General features: G+C 34.8%; 1 protein-coding gene across 3 annotated transcripts in view; it reads right to left on the bottom strand.

Annotated features, from left to right (window-relative positions):
• The window catches only part of ex (expanded), a 39,469-nt gene extending 14,844 nt beyond the window's left edge, over positions 1–24,625 (bottom strand). Inside the window, exons 1-3 of one of the 3 annotated variants that reach the window (XM_069043227.1) lie at positions 13,410–13,993; positions 13,225–13,355; positions 9,162–9,426 (exon numbers count right to left, since the gene is read on the bottom strand). In XM_069043227.1, the coding sequence (XP_068899328.1) occupies positions 9,162–9,390 (229 nt within the window). In that variant the 5' untranslated portion in view covers positions 9,391–9,426; positions 13,225–13,355; positions 13,410–13,993. Of the gene's footprint in view, positions 1–9,161; positions 9,427–13,224; positions 13,356–13,409; positions 13,994–24,183 lie in introns of those variants that run through there. The other 2 variants (XM_069043226.1, XM_069043228.1) reach the window with 2 other exon arrangements.
• Between the last annotated feature and the right edge of the window lie 819 nt (positions 24,626–25,444).

Below are 25,444 nucleotides of genomic sequence, written 5' to 3'. Positions count from 1 at the left end.
TTTGTGTCGATCGTAGTAGCTCTTTTCCACTAAATGCACAAAAAAGTTTCGATTATAGTGACTAATTTATTTATTTTTAGAAATGTCAGTCATACAATGATACCGTATTTCAAATAGTTCCTAAAAAACGATTTTTGAACTCCTTCAAAATTAGAAAGAATAGTAATAGTTAAATAGTTTATTTAACGAGTTCGTGTGTAAATTGAGCTTTTTGGCATGAGTGGGCCCGTTTTAAAGGCCCACGAGTGCCAAAAAAGGCCCAATTTTCACACGAACGAGTTGAATACAACGTTTTTTTGTTGGACGAGCCCCTTAAAGGCTCCAAATCGCTTAAAATCTTTAAAATTAGCTTGACGTTTCGTTTTGACAAGTTGCGACATTTATCAAAATCCGTTCACACAGGAGAAAATTCTCAAATTCTGACAGTGTCGAACAAATAAAAAACTATTTTTTGTAAAATCGTATCAAAATGAAGTCATTAATACAGTAATTTGCAGGCGTAAATAATGCCTTTTGCACCCTAAGGCCTAAAAGAACAACAATTAATTTTAATAGCTATTTTATTTGTTGCATCACATTGGCAACCAACAACATAACTCTTGATTTTTGAGAACGAATCATGTCATTTATTTTTTCAAAGCTTTAAGGTGGATTTGAATGATTTATGACTTTACAAAAAATAATGTTTGGATTTCGGGCGTGAACGGCGATTTTGGCCCTTTGGCGTCTTATAATCCCTCGGCCCTTCGGGCCTCGTGCTTATAATTCCGCCGCGGGCCAAAATCGCCTCATTCACGCCCTTAATACAAAAATATCTATTTAAGCAATTAAGATAAAATCGACAGATACTAAGATAGTATAATATCTATTAATAGGTAATTAAATCAGTCTGTCCTTTTGGACTATTTGTAGTCAGTACTGAGACTCTAATGGGATCTTCCAGAACAGCACAAAAGCATTTCTTACACTTACGAGCCCCTTAAAGGCTCCAAATCGCTTAAAACCTTTAAAATTAGCTAGACGTTTCGTTTTGACAAGTTGTGACATTTATCAAAATCCGTTCACATAAGAGAAAATTCTCAAATTCTGACAGTGTCCAACAAAAAAATATTTTTTCTGAGTGTCTCTCATCAAAATATTTATTCTATTATAAGAAAAGTGAACTGTATTTACATCTGACGGATGGACATATCAACACCTTAGCACATTAGATTATTCAAATTCCTTTGAACGGTCAAAAGTATGAGAATTTTTTTCTCGTAAGGGTTGGTACAAATTTGTGATTTTATTACTGTTGGTTCATATCTCTTTCAACAAAGATTACTCAACACAGCTCATTATACCCATGTGATTGATTGCGAAAAGAACTTTATCCGGATATATTAATAATTAAAAATAATTCCCACGGCAAAATATGATTTCGCCGATATTTCTGACGTTTCTTAGGAATGTGTCATCAAAAGTTTAGTAAAACAGGTCACACCTAACGATACTTATAAAAAAAACTAAACAAACTATAGAATAAAATCTTACAATGAACTATCACATAACACACATAATCTTTCATCTCATTTACTTAGAATTAATTAGAATTAACAGTAAGTTCTTGTTACACATTCTACTATCCATAATGCAAAATACGTAAATTGCCTCATTCATCTATTCTGAACCATTGACTACCATTTAGATTTAGTCAGAAAAACCTCTTATGTTTTGATTAAAATTTCACAAATCACATCTTCACGACTCCTTGGTCTTGTACGTGAACCTTCGCGGAACGGGCAAAAATCTTTCTCTCGTTCGTCGATGGATCAAAACGAATCGATGGCAGTTGGTCTGGCGACGTGTCGCATCAATCCATCTTAAGTTGTTTGGGTTTGGTCTAGCAAGCTTCCTGAATAAAGTGAGGCAGGACCGTGAAAGAGTTGTAGTTGCGGAGTTTTATCTCTCCGAGTGTACTGTCAGAGAGGTTGGCAGGAATGTGGCAGCGCCGGACCGCATTCCGAGCGGCCTCCTCGTCACTGCTCGCCCCACCGGGCCGCAGCCTCAGGCGAACACCCAGCATATCCTAGCTATTGCAACATCACTCCTGATACCATCTACCACACTAATCAGTCCCGATTAAAGATGGACAAATTAATAAAAAAAAAGAACCATCGAATTATCCGGCTCGAAGGACAAAACGGTATTAAAGAGCGGCCCACGCCGTCTTCGAGGAACGCCAATTTAAATACAAATATTTGAATTTTAATTTATTGCAAATCTATTCCTTTCTCGCTCGTTTCGGATGTCTACGGAAAATCTCAGTATGAAAACAAGAATGTGCGAGGTTTTTTTATTTGTCATACTTTTTACGGCCGCACCTCCATTTACATAAATAATTTGACGATGCAATGTCATCATCAATCTTTGAAAAAAATAGAAGAAAACCGGAGGTATGTAACCTACTGCTATGTTATTAAACAAATAAATTAAATCTGTTACAAACGTGACAGCCTTCCCGATATGATACAAATTAAGTGGCATAGTTGTTGCATTAATAGATATTACATTGTCAAAACAGTACTAACCATGTCAAAATGACAGCCGTCTCGAATTGACTATGTGTAAATAATTGAGTCGATTTTTAAGAAAATTCCCTTACGGGACCGAGTGCCATTAAAAAAGAATGTCGGTTAACTTCAACAAATTCCTAGCGTACTGCTATAATTACGGAGCCACAACAATAATTTATTAATAATAACATACCACAAATTTAAATTACAAAAAAACTATAATCATAATCAGTTTTTGCCCTCTTATACAACAACATATTTTCATGTTTTCTTTGTACAAAAACTCACACTTAATGTCGAATGCACGTCTTAGCTTGATTCGAAGTTGCAAACGATGTAGAATGACAGAACTGGTGACACAACGACAAAAAAAAAATCGAACGGCTTGACATTGTCGTAACCCCAGTTTGGTAAATAAATATTGACTCAAGTTAGCTGTGGAAGCTGTAAAAACCGACAAAAGGTTTTCCCTGTATTAACTAAATGTCAGAAACAATTACAAGAAAAACAGTTTACGAACACCGGTCTTAACCACCGTGTTTACTTACAGATAAAAAATGACACTTATGAAACAAGCGAAGGCCAAAGAACTACACTTAGAACTGCCCGTCGATTTTTCATATTTCCTATTACAATATGTGCCGATTGATACTCTTTCCATTGTTCGTACAGTTAAGAAATGTTATTCATCATGAATTAATGCGGTTTCAATATGACATGGCAGTCAGAAGGCACGTCTGCGATTGATTCAACGTTACCACACCACATCACGTTTCCTCGCGTGACGCAAATTTCACCAAATCTAAAACAATCTAGATTCAAATGATCGTTTTAGTCGAACCTTTAAACGGCTTTGCATTTCAAATTGTCATTCGGAATATTTTTTAAATCGGAGAAAGTCTCATTGTCCAATCTTCTATCAGATTTACGCTGCTGACAGTCAGCTGATTTCTTTTATTACAAAATAGGTAGCTCCACGCGTACGAAGAACTGTTCTCTCCAAACAATGGTACACATGTACCAATAATTATGATTTACATAAAAATTACATGTGACGTTCATGAATAAAATATATCTCATACAAATTATAATGTATACATCTCTCTTAAATATCTCACTGAGATAAACATTCTGACAACAAGAATTTTCACATTTCATTCGTCTTGCCTTCTGTCAAAAATTCTACCTTCTTTCTATCTTTAATTAGTTTTCAACCGACATAGTAACATTTCTATCTATTTCTTTATTAAAATTTCAGTAATTTTCTTAACCATCTGAGAGGGTGTAGGAAGTTGTATCTAGGTATGTCTTTTACTTTTGTTTGTTTGTTAGGTAATCCTCCTATTATTTATATTCGTAATTGTATACATATTATGTTCCGTATGTCCTGCAAGACTTTGTTCGTTAGGCTAAATACACATTAATATCATATTAAATTCATTTAAATATATCCTCAAAGTTGGCGTTGAAGAGTCGATTGTGAACGGTGCACTCATCCGTCTACAGAATAAAAACACAAACAACGCAAAAAGTGAGGTTAGATTTAAACAGCTGACCCGTGATCTGTAATCCGTGGAGCGTTGCGTTCACGATCAACTCTTCAACGCCCACTTTGAGAAGAAATTAAATGAACACCCGATTTTATTTTCGACAAGAATGCGAATGCGAAAATGGTTAGGATCCGTCTGCCTTCCAAATGGTAGAATTGTCAAAAAATTTTAACATCAAGATCTGAAGATTTTTCCCAACATAGAAGAGATTCCTCTTATCTTGATCTCTTCACCTTTAACTTTTAAAATCCAAAAAAGTGTTTTTAAAAGCGTCCGTATTGTTGTCAGATAGGCATCTTAAAGTTGCCCTGGTGGTTTTGACATCGACTGTACCGGGTCGGGCACATTCCCCGAGTATACAAATGATCCTGATCCCCCTCTCCCCTTCCGCTTGGCTCGGCTACCTGTCTTTAGCCGCGGCTCTCCATTGTTTTTTTAGTCGCGTTTTTTAGCCCACGGCTGACTCGATTTTTTATTGACCTGGCCCGGCCTGCTGTGATGCGCGCTACCAGATGCCTGTCTTAAAGAAACTGGAGCTGTTCGGTGTTCGGATGCTCCGAAAAGGAGTATTCGACCTTTACGCATTTTAATAACGGCACACGGAACACATAACACCCTAATACCTACACGAAACACGACAAATAGTAAAATAGGCAAGGAGAAATCGTAATGTCCGACGTGCACGGGTGTGGGTTTGCGACGGGTTTATCCCCGGTTAACTTCTGAAAATTTAATCGTCCTGGTAACCTCTTCCAACAGTTCAAATATTGGTTCTTGCTCCGGCGAACTCGAATTTACACAGATGACTAACTGCAAAACCATCTACGATTCTACATCAATGTTTGGAGTTGCATTTAGCGCTCATTTGTCCGTTTTGGCCACATAATCGCAAACAACTTGTATAAGGACTTCCTAGTTATGTTTCTGTATTTGCCTATTTACCTGACCTACAGCTACAAAAGCATTTTCACACAGAGTGTAATTTGCTGACCTTCAAAAGAAATAAATAATGATACCGAAAAAGAAATAATTCAGAAGATATGCGCTAATATTTCAACTCTTGATTTATACAGAGAAACAGCGATGAACAAACAGTATGTACTGAAAAAATGCAATTGGTGCAGTGTCGTACTAAAGAGCGATCAAATTAATTTGTAATCGAGTTACCCATGAATCCGAAATCGTATGTCGTTACTTGAACTTCACGCTCCAATAAACACAGATAGAAACACAGGTTAGATCTCGACATATCAATCGCAAAGACATACGGATTCAAATCCATGGATGACTCGATTACAAATTAATTTGATCGCTCGATACAAAAATAGCTACACCTTGTTCAAATGTATTTCTGAAAATTCAGATTAGTAAATTTAATTTCAGAAAGTGTCAGTTGTTTACATTAGTACATTTGATTTCAGAAAACATAATTTGTAATTTACTTCAAGTTAGTAAATTTGATTACACAAAACAAAATTCGTAATTCAGATTTGGTAAATTGTATTTCAGAAAGCAATAGTTGCATTTCAGATCAGGAAGCTTTAAAATAAGCTCACATAATAAAGCAAGGTATCTACATATTGATTGATTGCCTGCTGGATCTACAGAGTGTTTGGGGTTTAAGGCCAGTAAGCTGCCGAATTTTGGGATGTTGAAAAAAGTGAAGTAAACACGAGTACATATTTACGTATGAAGGTATTGATAAGTTTCTAGCTTTGTGTAAAAAGAAACTACATATCTCGCATAAGGTAAATCTTTTTAAGACTTGACTAATTTCGGAAATAAAGTCGAGTTCATTACTATCCGTCCACTAGATACAAAATAAGATTGGTACAGCTACCTTCTAGTTTCTAGTAGTATTTGTTGCATGTAGTTGGCAGCACGCAGGTTTGACTTTTGTCTGTAGGGACGTACAAGCAATTTTTATGTTTGAGAGGTACTGCAATCATCTTTATATGCTTTAATCAGGTATTGTTGCGTTTTATACAGGTGTCCCAAAAAAAGACGAGTCGATAGCTCCCTTATTTATCGGAGGATTTTAATTGTCTATACACCAAATTAAATGGTTGTGAATAGGCTACAAAATGGCCTACAAAATTCACGTAAAGCCCCAACGACTTCAAGGTTAAACTGTCAAAATATTTTTTTTCAAACGAAAACATACTTTTTTTTAGTAATTCTGATAGAGAATTTTATTCTGAAGACAACAATGTATCACAAATTTACTGATATCTGCTAATCATATCATTAAAAATTGTCTTGTCAGATAATCCCTTCAAAAATGATCACTGAACTGTAGTCGATTTTGTTAAAATTCAAATTTATCTCGACATGCACTTATCATTGTTTACACTTAATTTCCATGACAACGGCATTCTCATTCGTTTATTAGAAACCAAGACTAACTATATCAATATACTCTCCTAAACTTTCTATTTGATTTTTTACATCAAATATTAAAAAATCTCTGCCATTACACTACCTTGTTGTTAAATTATTTAATCATTATTATATAGGGTGGACCATCGTATAGCATATTTGCGATAAAACCCTTTTTTAATTAGGTATCAAAGAAAAATTGAAATTTAGAAGGTACAATCTTCAATTTCCGATGTACGAAATGGCGGAATCATTTTTTATAAAATAAAACAAAAGTGAAATTTGACTTTGTTTTATTATCAAAGTAATAAAGCAATCCGGATCGATTTTGATTATACAAAAGTTGGTATTTAAATCAGGATAATACATAACTGAATAAATCGATATTTAACATCTACGAACAAAGTGGTAGCATATTTTATGGTAAACTCTGTCCACTCATAGATTGCTTGACATAAATGTTACTAAAAATGTTCACTCTACGCTACAACAAATAGATCCGGCGCGAAATTTAAAAAAATGGAAAGAGCAGATTTACACGTGATGTTTTATTATTATTCTGCATGTTTGCACTTAGGAAAGATGAAAGACGAAAGAAAACTTCAGTACAGTAGGAGGGGTAATATATTAGGTTTTATTAATACGAGTAATTATGTGCCCGACGGAATAAAATAAAATACATTTTCGAATTTCCGAAAAAGCTGGCTACTGAAATTAAAACATCCAGCTTTTTTCGGAAATGGCTAAACACAAGCAAGAGATTATTTTTTAATATGTACTCCTATTTAATGCTTGAACAAAAATTACTTCTGTATCATTTTCGATGTTTGTAATTAGATTCTTGAGGCACTTAACAAATTTAAAAAAATCAACAAAAAATCGCAACGGAACAGATCAAAACAGCAACACGATCAAAACTAATAACTTTTAAAACCAGAGAATCGCAAAACAAAGCTCTAAAGATGAAAAATCGCAAATCTAAATGCTTAAACCACTTTGACAGAACTGACAATTTCAAATTTGAAATGTCATAATTTATTTTTCGCGTGGGTTTCGTAACAACCAATGAGAATCAGTGGCGCGAATGCTTCAAGATATTACCAACACAATCTATGATACGCTCTTAATATTTGAATGTTATGGTTTAGGGATTTTGTTATCTAAGGATATTTAAAAAAATGCATTCTATCAGTGGACGTAGTCTAGTACGTATTTTAAAATGACGGAAATCATCAAACGGTGGTAAAGTTTAATAAAAGGGTCTCCAATACCATACAAATCCAGGACCGTACCGCCAGTTATAATTTACAGCTGGTTGTTTGCGGTAAGCGACCATTGTACCGTCGTCATAAATTACTCACATTTTGGTACCAAAAATTATTATGTCAATTAATTTGAAATAAATGACTCCTTCATAATTTTTAATACCAGAATGAGTTCTCTGTGGTATTTTCAATCCAGGGAGTCGATAAAAAATATTTTCTAATTTTGACAAAAAAAAAGTTTCTTCAAACGTTAAACGAAGTAATGAATTTCATTAATAATAAATTATTATTGTGTTAAAATATCAAGTAGGTACGTAGGCACGGTTATTTTGCTTAAAAACACAAAATATGACAATGTCCTAACCAGTTAGGAAAGATTTTACTTTTCGTAACCAGTTACGAAAAGTGTGACGTTTCCAAACGTCAATTAATTTTGAAAAGTGTCACTTTATATGTCAAAATTAGAAAAAAAATATTTCGATTTTTTCAATTTTTAGCGTCCTGACGCTATTTGGAGCGTCTGTTTGAAAAAATAAAAAAAATCATGTAGTATTTTCAATCTAGATTATTGACCGTAAAATTCAAATTTCTAGGATGATTCGAAAGAAATATGGTTTATTGAGAATATGCTCCACGATGGTCCAGCCTGTATGTATGTTAAAATGCACGAACAGGATTACTTTTACGCAAGCAAAATCATTTAAAGATCAAGATAAATTACACATTAATTTTCATCGTCTGGACAGAACTAGAACTTCATAATACTTACCATAGAATCATTTTTTATAAAATAAAATAAAAGTGAAATTTGACTTTGTTTTATTATCAATAATCCATTCTCAAATTAGTAAAAGGAATGGAACTAAGAATATTGCCAACATCTTTAAAATTTATAAAGGAATGAATAAAAAAAAACACTAATTTAATAACTAGTATAATGTCGTATCATTCAAATCCCTTCAGCAGTGAAATAAAATTTCCCTTCCGGTGATAAACAATTCCACTTTAAGAACAAGGTTATGCTAACCTTCCTAGTTCGGTCTTGGCAAAAACACTGATTCCCCGAATTTTAAATGCTAAGTAGGAACAGAAGTGAATCCGAATATCCTTGTTCCTAATTTAACAGGTTTTACATGATCCGGTGAAGAGTTCATTAGTTCCAGGCTGTAAACATTTAAATAAACGCTAACGAAAATGTGGCAAAAATATTTCTCTTTTTGTTAAGTACTGTTCCTTCCAGATGACAAAAATAACGTTTAGGTGTATCTGTTTCTGTCATTCTGTATCAATTAAATAATATCTGAAACATGAAACTTTCACGTCTCGAAGTTTACATACTCGTAAGAATGTCGTAGGCGAAGATGTCTTTCGAGAGTTGAAATTAAGGGTACAGTGGTCGGGGGAGAACTTACCGCAAATGAGGGCTAGGCCGAAGAGGTCGGTGTCGAGCATACCCTGCTGGGCGAAGTGGAGGCATGTCTGCTGGTATAGTTCTCTGACTCTCGATTTCGCTTGTACGATGAAATAGAGTGTCTGTTGGTGCAGCAAATGTAGCGCCAGAAAGCGAGCCGAAGGGGGTAGCGCTGCTGCCGGGCTGCACGCGGCCAGAGGGGCGCTTACCGTGCACAGGCCGGCGCGCATGACCCGCTCATCTCTTCAAGGGGGTTGCCCGCTCACCTGCAACACAAAACGGACACCGTAAAATACCGAAATTCCTGCCAAAATATATCACTCCTGCCGAACCCTATCATTAATCTCGAATCACGACGCACCTAGCAATTTTGCAGCAGCAAAGTCGAAAATCGCTTATAAACGCTTCCAGGAAAGAGCCGCTGCAAATTCCTCGACACTTTTCGAGCCTTTGCACAAAGAATTACAAGTGAAATTTTTACGACAGAGGTCGTTGATGTTGACAGTGACACTCCGCGGATGGTGGAAATTTACATATTAATTGTCCATTGTGCTGGAATTTTAACGAGTAAAACTTCACTCTTTTCGGTTTTTTAATTCATTATTATATCAAAATGGTAATTTTGTAGACAAAGAAGCGAATTCTCAGTATCACTTTCTTATCTGATTTACTACACACAGGAAATATCTCGGATGCTTCTAAGAAACATGCGAAAACACCACGTCTTCAACTGTAAAAAACCAATTTCACAAATATCGCTTACAACCAACATTAAACTTTTTTATACGGGTATATTTTTTCAGTTATTTATACTCGATTAAAAAAAAATATAAAACGTGAACATAAAATAGAACGCTAAATTAGATCTAATTAATATAAAGGCCATTGTACCATTTTATTGGACCGACATTTTCCAGTGTAAAATTAACATAAAACACATTGACGTCTCTATAATAATAATTAATCCAGGCATTAAAAATAAAGCAAGCACTTTACGTTGTTGTTTGGAAAATCTCGAACATTTCATTTATTTTGTTGCTATGAGAATGTATTGCTTTGAAACTAGCAAGGAAAGAAATTTAAGGAAAGACTTTTTATGTACAGTCGCGAGCAATAAATTTTGGTCGTCAAGGTCATTTTTGACGCAATCAAAAATGCTCCATTGTAAATATCATAACCTATCATCATGCTGTATGACATTAATTGTCATTTTTTTCTCAATTTTTTGACACTTTGGCAGGGAATTTTTTTAAATCTGTGACAATCTAACCAAATTTTGAAATGACCTTGACGACCAAAATTTATTGTTCGCGACAGTAGGTACAGTTGCGGCCGTTGATAACGCCAAACTTTTAGCTTTGTAAATGGTATTGAAAGTGACGTTTCTCAAAATATCACTCAAACATTATCCACATTAATTTCTCTCGCAATGGCTCATACTCACACCGTCCCTCAGTCAAACACATTTTTGCAAATCAGATCATTGCGGCATTTCAAAAGTTACGCGCGATTCTGACCTAATATGTCAAATACTGACACTGATTTTATAATCCTTGATGAAAATCCTGTTTACGCTAATCAAATTTCGGAATTTATACAGAGTGTTTAAATCTTTCCTGTCTGAGATTTCAACGGCCGCAACTGTACCTCTTCAATAGAATTAAGACCCTACCTAAAAACGACTTTATTTCGTTGATCTTAAGACTTCAAAAACACTATAAACAAAACAAAAGAATATAAAAACTTGCGTTTCTTGGATTAACGATGTAAAATTAACGTGGCGCATGTAGTTTCAACGGTTACAAAATTCAGTACTAGCACAAACACACTATAAATTCAACTTCCGTGTCACACGGTTTAAGTAAAATTACAATAAACGCTATTATTAGGGTTAATACCAACCGTGAAAAGGTGAATTACCTGTTAATAGCTAAATAATCGATTAAAAGATTTTAGTTCAATGACGTTTAAATTTTTCCATAAATAAACACAAGCAACTTATTAGGTACACTGATAACAATCACCGTCATTTTTAAAATAGGTTCCTGGTCTACTGGTATCACTAGCTAAGCGATAACTTTATTTTCTAGTGGCAATAGTTGGTCAATACTATGATGCGGTGACAAGAAGGAATGTTTTGCATATAAAAATTATCATAGCAATTTTAAACGAAAAGTAATAAAAGAACTGAAAAAAGATAGGTAGTATTCTAGGTCAATATGGTAAATCCGGTAATGTCCAGAAAATCCGGGACCTCACTTTGTATTTTTTAAAATTTAATTTGCAGGCATTTGTGTGCGCTTGTCGCATAGCGACGAAGTAAATAGTCGCGCGGTATTGGTAGTTTTTGGCGCGCTTTTACAAACTGAATTTTGTAATTAGGCACACGTGAAATTAAGAACGCGTGACTTCATCGCAAAGATGCGCCTGTCCCATAAATGAGATTATTGCGATTATATAATAAAACAGAAGAATTTAAATGTCCGCTTGTCTTGTGAAAGCATTGTGAAACTTAATCGGCGAGACAAAAATGCCGTTGCGCAACTACAAAACGGAGATCTGATCGAAGAAAAGTCTTTAGAAAACCTGTCAGATGATCGGTTCGGCGCCAACGTAAATGGTAACATTGTTGTCAACACAGACCAAAGGCAATAATTACAAATAGCGAGATCGTCAACGATTAAGTTAGCATGTAGGTTGTTTATGAAAAACACTACCTGGCAGGCTAATTTGTTTATTTAACCGGTTCATCTAATGCGATATTATTCAGCATTCCATTCATGGTTGGTTGCATCGCAGACGGCTGGCGTAACTAATGGCCGATAGCGCCTCTATCGGACAGAAGGGATGCGCATTTTTAACCATCTTAATAATAATAATAACAATGATTTCGGGGCGCCGTCCGCGGACCATCGAGGAATGCAGATGACCTTCGAATGGTACTCACACCATCTGCCTGGGCGTGTTTGTGTACAAAATACACGTATGAATGTGTGCATACTGCATATTGACATACATCAGGATTTCGCTACTAGAGTAATGTTTGCCAGAAGTGCAAACACTACCAAATGGGGAGCGTTTTCGAATTTTCTTCCACTTTACGGCCACCGCAACCTTTCGCACCTTCCAGACACGTGCTCCTATAAATTTTTATGCAAATTATTTTTAATACCTGAAAAATTATGAGTTTTTTCTCGGAAATTTCTGGCCCCTGGACAGTCTCGTCTGCTGGAAACATCGAACAGCTAAGATTAAATTGCCTGATTCTCCGAAAGATTATTTTTTTCTAGCCGCATCAGCAGCTCAGCGATGAGATTACAATTATGTAAAATGACCCCAGGGACCCAAATATGATAATGGAATTTTTCAACGGTTACTTGCTCCACAGTGGTGATAATTAAGTTTCTGGTAATGGTGTTATCTATCTTCAGATGGACAAAAACACACCGGAATGCTCGCAATCAAATCAAAATTGTTTATACCGAGCAACCGCAAGAATTTTCAAGCACTGAATTACTCCAACTGCTGCCAACCTAATTACTCCATTTTTTACAACTGTCAACCGTATCAACATAACCTCCAAGAGCTGACGATCAATCGCGGTTTTACACTTTTTTAGTTTTTTCACAAATAATGGTCAGCGCTCTCAATGTTTTTATTCGTAAAATGGCGATCTTCAACCCCTTCTCGGTTGTCCCCAGTGGGGCGTACGGGCCTTCGCGCGGGCCACACTCCCACACTTCTCAGTCGATTAGAAATTCCGCAATGAATCGGCTCGTTTGTGGTAGCATTTCATTGATCAGTTTGGTTACAATCATTGTTACAAAAATGGCAAGACATTCCAGTCCAGTAGAATAAAACGAGTCGAAACGGGTATGGATGCAACATCCCACGTTTGGCCAGTTATGGGATTACCTTTTGAAGACACCAGTCGTGAAACAACTCGAAAAAAAAAGCACTAAAAACAGTGGTAAAAATCAAATTTACTATCTAAGCAGAATTTCTAATTTTAACGCAGACAGGAAGTATGAAACGGTTTTTTCCGAATCCTACTAGTTACCTACCGTCATTATGTTTATAGGTTAATTCGTTGTTCTGATGTGTTTCAGACTTACATCTTGTGTTAGTCAATTAAATTATTCAGGACGACTATTTTGGAACCATTCATAAACATATCCGTTCGCTTCTAAACACGCTGAAAAAAACTGTTTACTCACGACACTTCCAAAGGTTTTTCCGATGTTATTACTTTAATTCAATTATGGAGTAAATTGATGATCTATCTGTAAAACAATCCGGTTGCTCGGGGCGACAGTTCGCAATTAAAATTTTCCACATGCGCCCGACAAATTCCTCACCAATAAACAAATTCTAATTTTCAAGAATAACACATTTACAAGAAAAAACAAGGTCACCATCGTGGTATTCTCCTCTGAAATATGTATCCTGATTACCATACGACATCAAAATCATTGTTGCAGATAAAAATAAACATAATTAAAACACCAGTTGGAGAGCTTCAGCTCGGATTTTTTGTCCTTCAGACGATTTTTTCGCCCATAAACTCGAACTCTTTTTGTACCAGTTTGAAGCGTCTTGACCCGAACTAGAAGAAGCAGAGAAAGTTAAAATTTAAACGCGAACAAGAGTATAATAGTGGCACCATTACGGCCACCTTAGAATTTTATTTAAAAAAATCACTACAAATTATCGTCATGTGCACCAAGCAGCTTGAATTTTTCATACTATGTTGACCCAACACTCTGTCAAAAGTACACCACACAAGATTTTCTAAACTTAAATTATTCACTACTGCCACAAAAGAATCACTTTTTAGAATAATCACGACATGTTACTCGTAAAATACAGCGACAGTAACGCACCTATAGAATTTTAGAATTGTACCAGAATACACCCTCGTGGACATACATTAGATACTCTACACTTGTTTGGTAATAAGTAGACAATAATCTTAGTGATTTCCCGTTTTCTTATCGACGTGGTGATGTGAGACGCTATTCAACTAAGAAGTGGCTCACACGATTATTACACAAAGTATTTACTACGAAAATAAAATGTTATTAACAGTGTTTGACTGTTGTTTTTTAGTGCAGGATGTAACAGTGATAATGTAAATTCATGATAGTTGTAAATTACGGCTATTAAAAGAGATCTAATACGTGTATTTGCAGTCATCCATAAAATTTAAACGAGATAATCAACATCCTTTAAGCTAAGCATCTAAAGAATAGAATAAAATCATTAAATCGGGGTGAGTGACACTGTTAATGTCACCAGGAATGATATTCAAAGTAACCAAGAAGCTGTTGGTGATCTTGTATTTTAACAATATCAAAGACAAAAGCGTTTTTCCGTTGCGGAGTGGTAAATGTTTTGCAGGATAATAATTTTGTATTTTGATAACGAATTGAAAGGTTTACTTCCCAATTAGTTTGGATTTTGATGTTGGATTTCCTTTTATTCTACATAATAACGGTATCTGGAGTGCTTCCTTATGTTGAGTGTTATGTAGGTGCATATCTCTGGCCTTCAGTGAAATATAAAAATGCCTCTTCACATACGTAAACCAGTAGATGAAAGATATTAAGATATGAGAAACTGCTTCCGCTTTGTGGGAATTTCAACAATCTAATGTCAAAAAAATTCTGACCATCGTTTATTTTTGCAATAAATATCTAGATAAAGTAGAACGGACATGTACCCATTCATACAAATCAAATCTAACAATAATAATATTAAAACATTAATATAAAATGATCAACAAAAAATGAGACAAGGGCAGGCATTTCGAAAACAACTTCTGAAATTGTAAGTAAGGCCGAGCTTCAATCATACTAATATCCGTGATGAATAGTGATGATGTTTTGTCGAAACTCCAACAAAGTTCTGAATGGCAAACCCAGTCGGCATTTTCTTCGTTTCAATTTCGAAAATCGGATTCTGTCACGAATAATTATTGTTTTAGAGTGAAAAGCATTTTTAAAATAAAATCCACACAAGTGTCAAAATTGACAAGTGACAGTTTATCAAGATACGGCGCACGTTTTCAGAAATGTTGTTCCATTTATCTCGTTTTTGCAAAATAACCTGCTCCAAGACTTTGTCGTCTAGTCTTAGGTCCTATTTAAATTGCAAAACGTACAAGAGTAAAAAAATATTTTAATCAAAATTAGTTTTGGGTAGAAGTAGGAGTTGAAGTAGCGACAAGGCTACCACTTATAAGTTATAACATAACATTATTTACTTTCGAGGGCGTTACTGAGATGGTCCGTCCAAAAACTGGAAACTAAAAGCTTCCCCCGTAATTATACCATGTATTTGAATAAGTAAGATTCCTGTAATGGTTACACTTGTATGTACGTAATTAGTTGACAAATGACTTGTCAGGAGAACAAGAAATACTTGTCCAATTTAATTGTTCTGTCATACCAACAATAGCTAATTTTCTCGAGTAGCAGCTACCGAGGTTACATCGATCGATGTGTTTGAATTTTTGGTATCGAGAATACTTGGTGGCATTTACATTAGAGCTTCTATAAATATTTGTTGAAGTTTTTCAGGAATTCACTGAATCACTCCGTCTAAGGAGTGTTTTCCGGTAGTTGAAAAAATCACCTTGCTCAGCTATAGGCAAACAGTGGATTTAATACGATCCGCAATTTACAAATCACGAGACCATTAGTCTCAAGGAAGTGATCTGTTTTGTTTTGTTAATGGAATCGTGCCCTAAAAATCATTTGCCACAACGGTTCGAATTCATGCCTGAAAGCTTCAAACATGATCTATGACGGCAGATAATAGAATAATTAATATTGTTGCCGTAAATGACTTCACTCTCTTCATTTCGTTCATTTACCATTTCATTAATTTGACGCAATGATGGATGATACCCATCAGGTTCGTTTCGATCAAGCAGAATAAGGGCATAGAGAAAATACCAATGATTCCAGTAAAATACTTTATTAATGATCGGAGAACGTTTTCTTTCTGCATCTTAATGAGGCAATAAGTCAGTCTGAATTAAAGAACGTCCACATAAAAGTAACAAGTAATCTGTAGTGTTTCCGGTAGAAGTTCCCACCATTTGTAGTAATGTTTCCTTATGCTGAAACGAGATCAACTAATAATGATCAACCGCAACAAATAAATCTTCGCTTAGAGTCACTCCTCACAAACATGAAAACGAAAACGTGATCAACACTTCACAATGGAACTGTGCATTCTTCTTAATATGTAATTTCACTTTTACAACGAATCTGCGTGTAGGCTTCGGTCTGTGGGTAGGTGTGCAGCCGTTCTTTATTTACCCAGAAAAATTGGATAAGAAACGTGGGCTCTCCTCGTTGATATTATAATCTTCATGCATCACGCGAAACCTGCCGTCTCTCGCCAATACTGTCGGTCCTCTGCAACAAAAACTGCACTCGCAACTCGATCCACACAGTTAATAGTCGCACCGCCGGAAACTGACAGATCTGTCACGACGTCGTGTTGTGGATTAAGTTACGACAACTGTTTCTGTTGGCACAGGTATCCAAGCTTTTATTTTTTGTAAATTCAGACGTGCAGTCGTGCGGATCCTAGGTCCTTGTGTCACTTTTCGTAATTATCTCGAACCTAGAAATCGGCATCTTATCTAAATGTAACACAACGGTTAGGTCTACCGCAACTATTTGTTTTTCCAGTAATGAATATTTGCGTGATAAGGTCTTTCCGGCCTTGCCACTTTCGTTCTACAAGCGATAAAACAAGTGTTTGTGTACGTGATAAGTGCAAAAAAACAGGGGTGTCCCACTTATGGCGATAAGCACACCTGCGCGTGGTCGTTTTGCAATTGCAATTTGGCGGGAGTTTCAAATTAGAAAGCGACGGAAAATCAAGTGAAATCGCGTTTTTCCAGTGACGGACCGTTTTCCACATTCCAATAAGTTTAACAGCGGCATTAAGTACAAAAACGCGACCACTGATTAATGTAATTACTATTGTAAAATGCATTTGATAAGTAAATAATTGTAAAACCACATTCCTTTGTCATTAGGCTGTGACGGTACGTGAGCCGTAAAAGCCAACGCTATACATCGCCCAACTCAACCGGAAACATTGTACTCCACTGCCCCTTTATCTAATTAAATCAGAAATGTGACCGAAATTTTTCTCCGCCGGAATGGGTGGGTTGCGAGTTTGTGACTAACGCCGGTGGCATTTCTCTAAACGTAAAGACACAACGTAACATAGAAGTGCTAACGTCAATCCTGAGAAAACCTACAAGCGCGCGTAATAAGCCACATAAATTCCAGCGTAATCCCCTCATTAGCTCACGCAATAAAGGTGCATTTAGCTCTTTTAATAAGTTCACATGTTTCATCATTTACGTAATTTCCAAGTGCTCTGCACTTAGGTTCGATAGTTTTATTAATCACGTGCGGACATTCCAAGATGAATAATTGTTCAGGATTCTTGTTTTTAAACTGAATACGTCCAATGCATAGTTTGGTGTTTTTATTTTCTTGAGATGTAAGAAAAGCGACATAAATCAAACGTGGACTACTTATGGTCAGCCGTAAACAGAAAAGAATGTCCGTCTCGTAAAAAATTTCTTAATGTCGTTATGACACGGTACCGCGAGTACCACGTGACATTAAAGACAATGATACGAGCGTAAAATGCATTAACCGAGTATAATGCTTATTGAAATCATAAAACGCTTAGTTATTTCAAGGTTGAGCACATGTCAGATTGGGTTTTATATTACACATTTAAATCTCTTGGAATGCACGGCATATTATTGCTAACGAAATTATGCAAAAGTTATTTTGCAATGTTAACCTAAATACGCCAAACTATGTATTTACATGCACTAATCAATGCTAATTTGTAAAAGTTTGTTGTTGAATTCTCCATTCATCATACACACACACGTCCACACAAAAAACCATGTTACACAATACGTTTCAAGATCTCCATGTGTAGATATAAAAAATTTAATGTCACACGTCGATTCATAAAAATTGTATCATTAATTATTCGCAAACTTGAACTCGAAACACTCTGTCATGTCATCACTTGCATAAATGATACCAAGATTAATCTTTGACCGGATACCCCGGACAAAAAACGATGTTGGGATTTTGTCATATCGATTACAGAAAGGAAAAGAAAAAAGCACCAATCCACGAATCTTGAGACGCGTTTCATTACCAAGCAAAGCTCAAGATGACCAAGGAAGGTCATTGCTCGTGAGGTCTGGAATATTGGCTGGTGCGGTTTTACTGGATACCGATAAACTTTTTAATTTAAACAGTTAAAACAATGCAAACTTAATTTTCGAATTTCCTGTTGTCGAGGCTGATTCTGAGTGAAACTAAACAGCGCTCAAAAATCTTTTGTTTTCTTGAACGAATGGCGGAGCTTCATCAGCTGTCAAACAATAAAATGTCAAATGTCAAATATCATTTACTCATCGAACAAACAGTGAAGTGAATTATTTCTTTTGGAAAAGGCAATTCTTTTTAGAACCAATGAACCAGAGCTTTCCTGGTTCTCTAAGGGCCGCTAATGTTTTCGTATATTTTAAACTGTAGTGAAATTTAACTCACGTTGGTGCATGTGCTACATGTGTTTACTTTCAATTAATAATTTGATAAATAATAAAATAAGTAATAAAATGATACTCAACGTGAGGTTATGTATCTGAAAGAAATCTCAAAACATACCAACTAAAAAGACGACCTGCGTTTGTAAAAGAGGAACCCACCGCCTACTTCATCACATTTCTTTTTGAATGCTCGTTATACCTACTTGATACATACCATTATTGCATAAGGAAGGTCACCCTACTGTACCCTCAATAAGTCGCTTTATTTATATTTTGTTATCAAGCTAAAAGTATAAACCGCCACAAAACCCAAAATCGGAGTTTTTTTTTGTTTTTCGCTTTTATCTAGAGAACTAAAAATGTTCATTTTTTCACGCTCCACAGAAGTGTCTAAATACAAAGTTAAAACGTAAAATTTCAAATTTCCTATTTCATTATCAAAGGGTGTTCTTACCCTTTGAATATGCATCTCAGCAGTTATTTTTTTATGAGGGTTTATACAGCGTGATCAACAATGATTGAGTCTGTTGGCAATGAAACAATTGAAAAGTAGTGGTGTTTTTCGTCTGGTAAGTGGTACTGGCGGATTATTTAACTTGAGATGACATTAAAAACATTTTTGGTTATGCCCGTTATGTTTATGCTATTACAAAAATGAACATTTGATGGTAAATTTCAAAATTGCCAAAACTAATTGTTACCAACAAATTCATTCTTGATCACACCGTACTTTAGACTACAAAATATTTTAAAAAACGACTTAAGATTTCGGGGGTACAGTAGGGTTAACTAACAAATGTCTTAAAAAGATTAATTTATTGTTCACACTTTTTTACATATTTCCTGGTAATATTTATTTTTGATCTCATATTACATTTATTACATTTTTCCTTTGACTCATTTTTTTTATTTGGAAACTATTAACACTGTTATCTGTAAGTATGATAACGCTGTTAAAAAAAAGGCACGTACAAGTGTTAGTCATTAAGAAAAATATTTTATCGGTATGTGGGCATTATTTCCTAATTCCAATCATCAAATTCGATCGTCTGTTTGAGTTCAAAGACAATTGTAGTTTAATCGTGGTATTTTCTGGAAAATCATAAAAATAATCTAAGAATAAAAACTACATTACAAGATTTCACCCTCGAAAGCAAAATTAGAATACGTCATGTATTAATGTATTTGATACTTCACATTTGTATGTATTTGCTACAAATGATAAGTTTTCCTTATTACATATTAATAAAGTACATATGTACTTCCAAAATTCATATAAGTTACAACAATGTACCTACATTACTCAATCCAAGGACCAAATTTTTATAGGTCATATAAATATAAATACATCAATTACAAGTATGTATAAATAAGATGAGTAACAAGCAAAAGTAAAAAACATTAATATAATTTCCTACACCCTTTCAAACAGAATTGCTTTATTGAATATTATATCAGGTCTTCATTTAAATTTATCATCAAAGTATGCGTTGAAGAGTCGATTGTGAGCGTACTATGGATTAGAGATCACGGATGAGCTGTTTAAATCTAACCTCACTTTTTGCGTTGTTTGTGTTTTTGTTCTGTAAACTGACAAGTGGTGCGTTCACAATCGACTCTTCAACGCCAACTTTGAGGATAAATTTAAATGATCACCCGTTATAATTAGTTAGGTATTGTCAAATCCATCTAATTTAACTTTTTCCGATTCATATTTATGATAGATGAGTGTAAAGCTAGTGTGACACGGTATGTACTAAATTTCACAGAAAACTTAGTAGTACATTTTTTAGGAAATTTAGAACACCGTGTCATACACAAAATAACTAAATAAATTTAGTAGTAAATTTTTGCAGAAATTTACCACTGCGTGTTCTAAATCCAAATAAAAATAAGCAAAAATTTGCGCAGAAGCCACAAATTGAAACAGTTGAGCCAGAACGCATGCCCTGCCTTTGAATCTTCGGATTCGTTCGATTCTATTGGGTCTTTCGCATTGTGTAGCTATAACGATCAGCTGATGCCTGTACCAATTTGTAGTTTCTGCGCAGATTTTCTGACATTTTTACTCAAAATTTTAGAACACGTTGCAAATAGACTACTTCCAAGTTTCTGATAAATTTATTACTAAATTTTCTCAGAAATTTACTGGTAAATTTTCTGTGAAATTTAGTACCGTGTCACACTAGCTTAAAGCTAGTTTGACACGATGCTAAATTTTGTAGAAAATTTGTTAGAAAATGAGAGAGACCCTCGATCAGGATCATAGTCTGTCTTTGTCATTTTTACAGAATTTTCTGTGAAATTTAGTATCGTGTCACACTAGCTTTAGTGTTGTTTCTGAGCTGGTTCGTAAAAAATATTATGAGGTAGCAAGATTTAAACAATCGATCAGTGAAGTACAATATACTTACGCTTTGCCCATGCATATTAAAAGATGTTGCATGATATAAAAATGGAACGTTACTAATTGTGTTCATGAAATCAAAAGGCAAATATTTTATATTTATAATTTTATTTACTATATAAAAATGTATAAAAACACGTTAATAATAACGTAATCCTTTTGAAAAATAATTTAACAAGCTAACAAATAATTGTGCTATACCGAGCAATTTATGTATGGTATAGTAGAGTATGGTAGAGTATACTCTAGTATGGTAACTTATTTTCTAATATTATCTGCTAGGAAACAACTGGAGTTTGCTGACTCAACAGATTAAAACGAATGAGTAAAGCATCAAGTCTGTTACCGAAAATTTCTCCTCTAATCTATTATCAAAATTTTCTAAAAATTCCAGGAATGTTTGTAATACTATCCACGTTATCTGTTATTGAAATAAACTGTAGACTTAATAGATTTCTTACTTATCTATTGTGTTTTCTACATTAGGATTATGTACATACTTCGGAATAAGTATAATTTTTAAATAATATTTTTAAATAGTTCAAAATAACGCTACTTTTCAAAGAACATATAAACCATATAGATAAGATATTTGTATTATTATTATTATATAAGATATTTATTTGTCCACTTAACAATATGTAATAGATCATGTATAGAATACCCAAATGTTTGCAATCTGTGATGTGACTGTTGTTTCGGGCTGATCACAGATTGGCTGGATATATTTTAAACAATCTGCAAAATGCCGCGTAGCTCAGCCAATCTGCAAACTAACAAGATACTATCCTCAGTTCCTCACTTTAATTAGTACTTATTAGTCAAAATGAGAGCTAGTAATAATGGATACCCGTAATGTGTTTTTCACTCAGCTTACAAAATTAAGAAACCAAAAAAAGTACAATAGATTTTAAATTAAAACAGTGCTAAACGTCAAGAACAATGTACTCGTAGGTATTCGTCTCAAGAAGAAATGCAAAAACATACAATTACACTGGTGTAATAAAAATATTCATATAAAATTTTAAAAATACAGAACCCTATACAAAATAAAAAAGAATTTTATTTATTAATTCCATATATTTTCTCTTAAGGAAATTGATAAAGTGTCAGTTGTGAACACCAAGTGGTCCATTAAATTTCAGATAATTTTTTTGGTTAGATACTTCATTTTGGAAGGTGTGGAAAAACAAGCATAATCCGTTACTGGATACATCTCTTCACTTCAACTGACAAGAACTAGTTAAAATAAGGTTAGGTCTTGTGAGTTTTCAGATTGTTGGAGATGGGCAGCATTTGCAGATTGTTTAAAACACGCAAATCAATCGGCGAACACACTAATACATACATACAACGGTCAATCCGTAGATTGCCTGCCGATTTGGGCATTCTGCAGATTGATTAGGAATTTCGAGGACTGACTGATTTCCACTTTGCCAGTAACATAATACACACGTCAATTTGAAAGAAATCATTTATGTATTTATTTTATACCACTATAAACGTCACTTGTTATCAAACACTGCTTCACATAAACCCGCCATTAATTATAAAACTACAAATGCAATACCTATGTAACACAATTGATATTTTTTACAAAAAAAGAGATACGTGTTATTTTCAAAATGTAACAGCGATGCAAACAACAAATAAACTTTCCATTAAAAAAATTTACAGAATTAAGCACCTATCGCACCGCTTGTCATGTAAATGGCACTAGCTTTCGCTTTATTTGCAGATTTGTCTGAAACATAAATAATTAATACATGAATTATTTTTGTCACTTGCTGATTGAATGTCTATTTAAACTACATACTTTTGAACTTATGAAAAAATCATTACTGGAAATAATTCTGACCATCCATCCGAGAGCTTGAGGTGTTGTTAATCCATGATGAACACGTTTCATTATAAAGAAATTTCACTGTAAATTAGCTACACAGATGGAAATTAAAACAACAACAACAATGCAAGTTCCACGCGATCACTGACACAATTTTCAATGGAAATGAAAACTACTCCACGTTTACTATTGTTTCCAAAATAAAAACGTGTGCAAACTTAATTCTGACGTTTTCCAAAATTTTATTTAAAACACCAGCACCGAACGGATGTTTTCATTTTTAATTTACATCGTTTTAAATGGCAACAACATACATGTACGATATTTTGCATAATGTAAACTCACGGTTCAATATATAATATGTGATAGGTCTATGAATAAATTATTTAAGTTATTTAAAATTCAATTTGTCACATATCTCATGTTTAAATCAAGATGTCTACTGCAAAAAATCCAAAACTCTCATTCATGAGGTTTTTAGAACTTTGTCTCCATTGAAAGTTCAAATTATGTGAAGAGTGCAAGTGAAGATTTCTGAAATTTAGAAATGTAATTTAATGTGATGTTAAAAAAATTAAAATCAAATCATTCCAAGGATGAACTTAACATTTAATTTTGCCACAAGATAATCATTAAAATGTGCAATTTACCAAAAATAAATTAAAAATTATATCAATTATACCCACGTTTCTAAAACGAGTTCCAAAACGAGTCGACAAAATGACAGCCCCTAAATATTCTTTTTTATTAATTATGAATTTTCAAAACTGCTTTCATTAAGTATTTTATTAGTAACGTCCAAGATAATTACGAATCCTTTATTTATTGGAAGGCAATCATCGATATTACTCCATGAAATTAAATAATACTCTGACCGAATCGGTGACGATTCAAAGTTGTAAACATTCATTACGAATGTTATTAGAAAATTGGATTGACAATAAAAATTATAAAGAACGATTGTTGAATCATCAAAAATAATAAAACCGTAATTGTGCAACTAATTATATGTAGGAACCAGAACGGGAATAATCCACGTAAAATAAATAAAAGTTGATCATCTCTATTTCCTTTCTGAAGTCACGGTAAAAGAATTCGACAGGAGCCGCAGCCGCGCAATTCTGTACGAGAATGTCGAAAAACCGTCAAAAACTTACCATGTGTTCAAATAAAAATCCAAAAAATCGTCCAGTTCCTTCCCCATTCCGAGTTAATCCCTCAATGATCACCGAAAAAAAAAAACAATTCTGCCAAAACGACAAAATAAATGTAAAAACACAAACACAGTAGCACCAACACAAGGCACAACTCCACGTGCTTTTGAAAAGCAAAGAGAGCGCTCTGCACTATCAACCGGCAAAGGTGTTCTTCAACTAAATTCCCTATTTCAACTCTGGAGCGGTCAGGTACACTCCGAAGCAAAACATCATCGGAATGCGCACGACCAAACAAACACTGTCAGCGAACCATGGACCGGTTCTGCCTCACCGTGACCGCACCGCAGGTCGACTCTACGGTACACTCACCGGTTCAATTTTACTGGATGCCAGAACCATAGATGCCGTGGTACTCTCGCTGGAAATCGAGTGCGGCGACTGTACTAAACTCAGGTGTGTTTGGTACCCGTCTAGAGGTTACATTCCTCGAGTAACGCGGCATTCCTCATGGTGAAATTCTCGATAGCCTCGTCCGAGGGGCTATCGCGTGTTGGGCTAATATGTTAAATTGGCCTCGGTTTTTGTCCCAATGGGCGCTATCAAAACAGACGCGGTGCCTCGACATGTGTCTACAAGAAATTTTTCCACCAGAACTGCCACATCATTACCGCTCAAAAACTCCATGTGGATAATATGGTGCTGCGTGCTGCATTCCTCAGATTGATACGGACCAATAAGAACCCAGCCCGCCAAAGGTGATCCGCATGCTTCAATCTCGTCGAGACCTGGGGCTTTATATTACGCTATCCTCTCGAAGACGTTAGCCAAGAACCACGAACGCATTAACCTATTTCTATTTTTCTTTGCGGTTTCTGGTACGTGTGCTTATTACTTTTTTCAAACTGGTCCGATGGGCACAAATTAAAAATTCGACATGGCAGAAATTACATCACCAAAAACAGCGCTCTTTAAACAGAACAAAATTTACAAAACAAACAACTGAAAAAAATATGCGAATATGATTTAACCAGCTGGAAACGGATATTGCAGAAGAGCGGTCTTATCAAAATATGTATTGCACAAAAAAACACAGATCTTGCAGTATTTATCAAATACTTTTGAAATTACGCCCATTTCTCGTATCATTTCTGCAAACTTGAAATTAATATCTGTGTAAATAAAGAAAAATCATCCGACTCCACTTGTGATTAATGCAATCATATTCCACCGATTTGGTCTAAATCTGGCAAATTACAAAGTC

This window comes from Tenebrio molitor, chromosome 3 (assembly GCF_963966145.1).
Source record: "Tenebrio molitor chromosome 3, icTenMoli1.1, whole genome shotgun sequence".
Taxonomy (NCBI): Eukaryota; Metazoa; Arthropoda; class Insecta; order Coleoptera; family Tenebrionidae; genus Tenebrio; species Tenebrio molitor.
The sequence above is the reverse complement of the archived record's forward strand: the minus strand, read 5'-3'. Positions and strand labels throughout refer to the sequence as shown.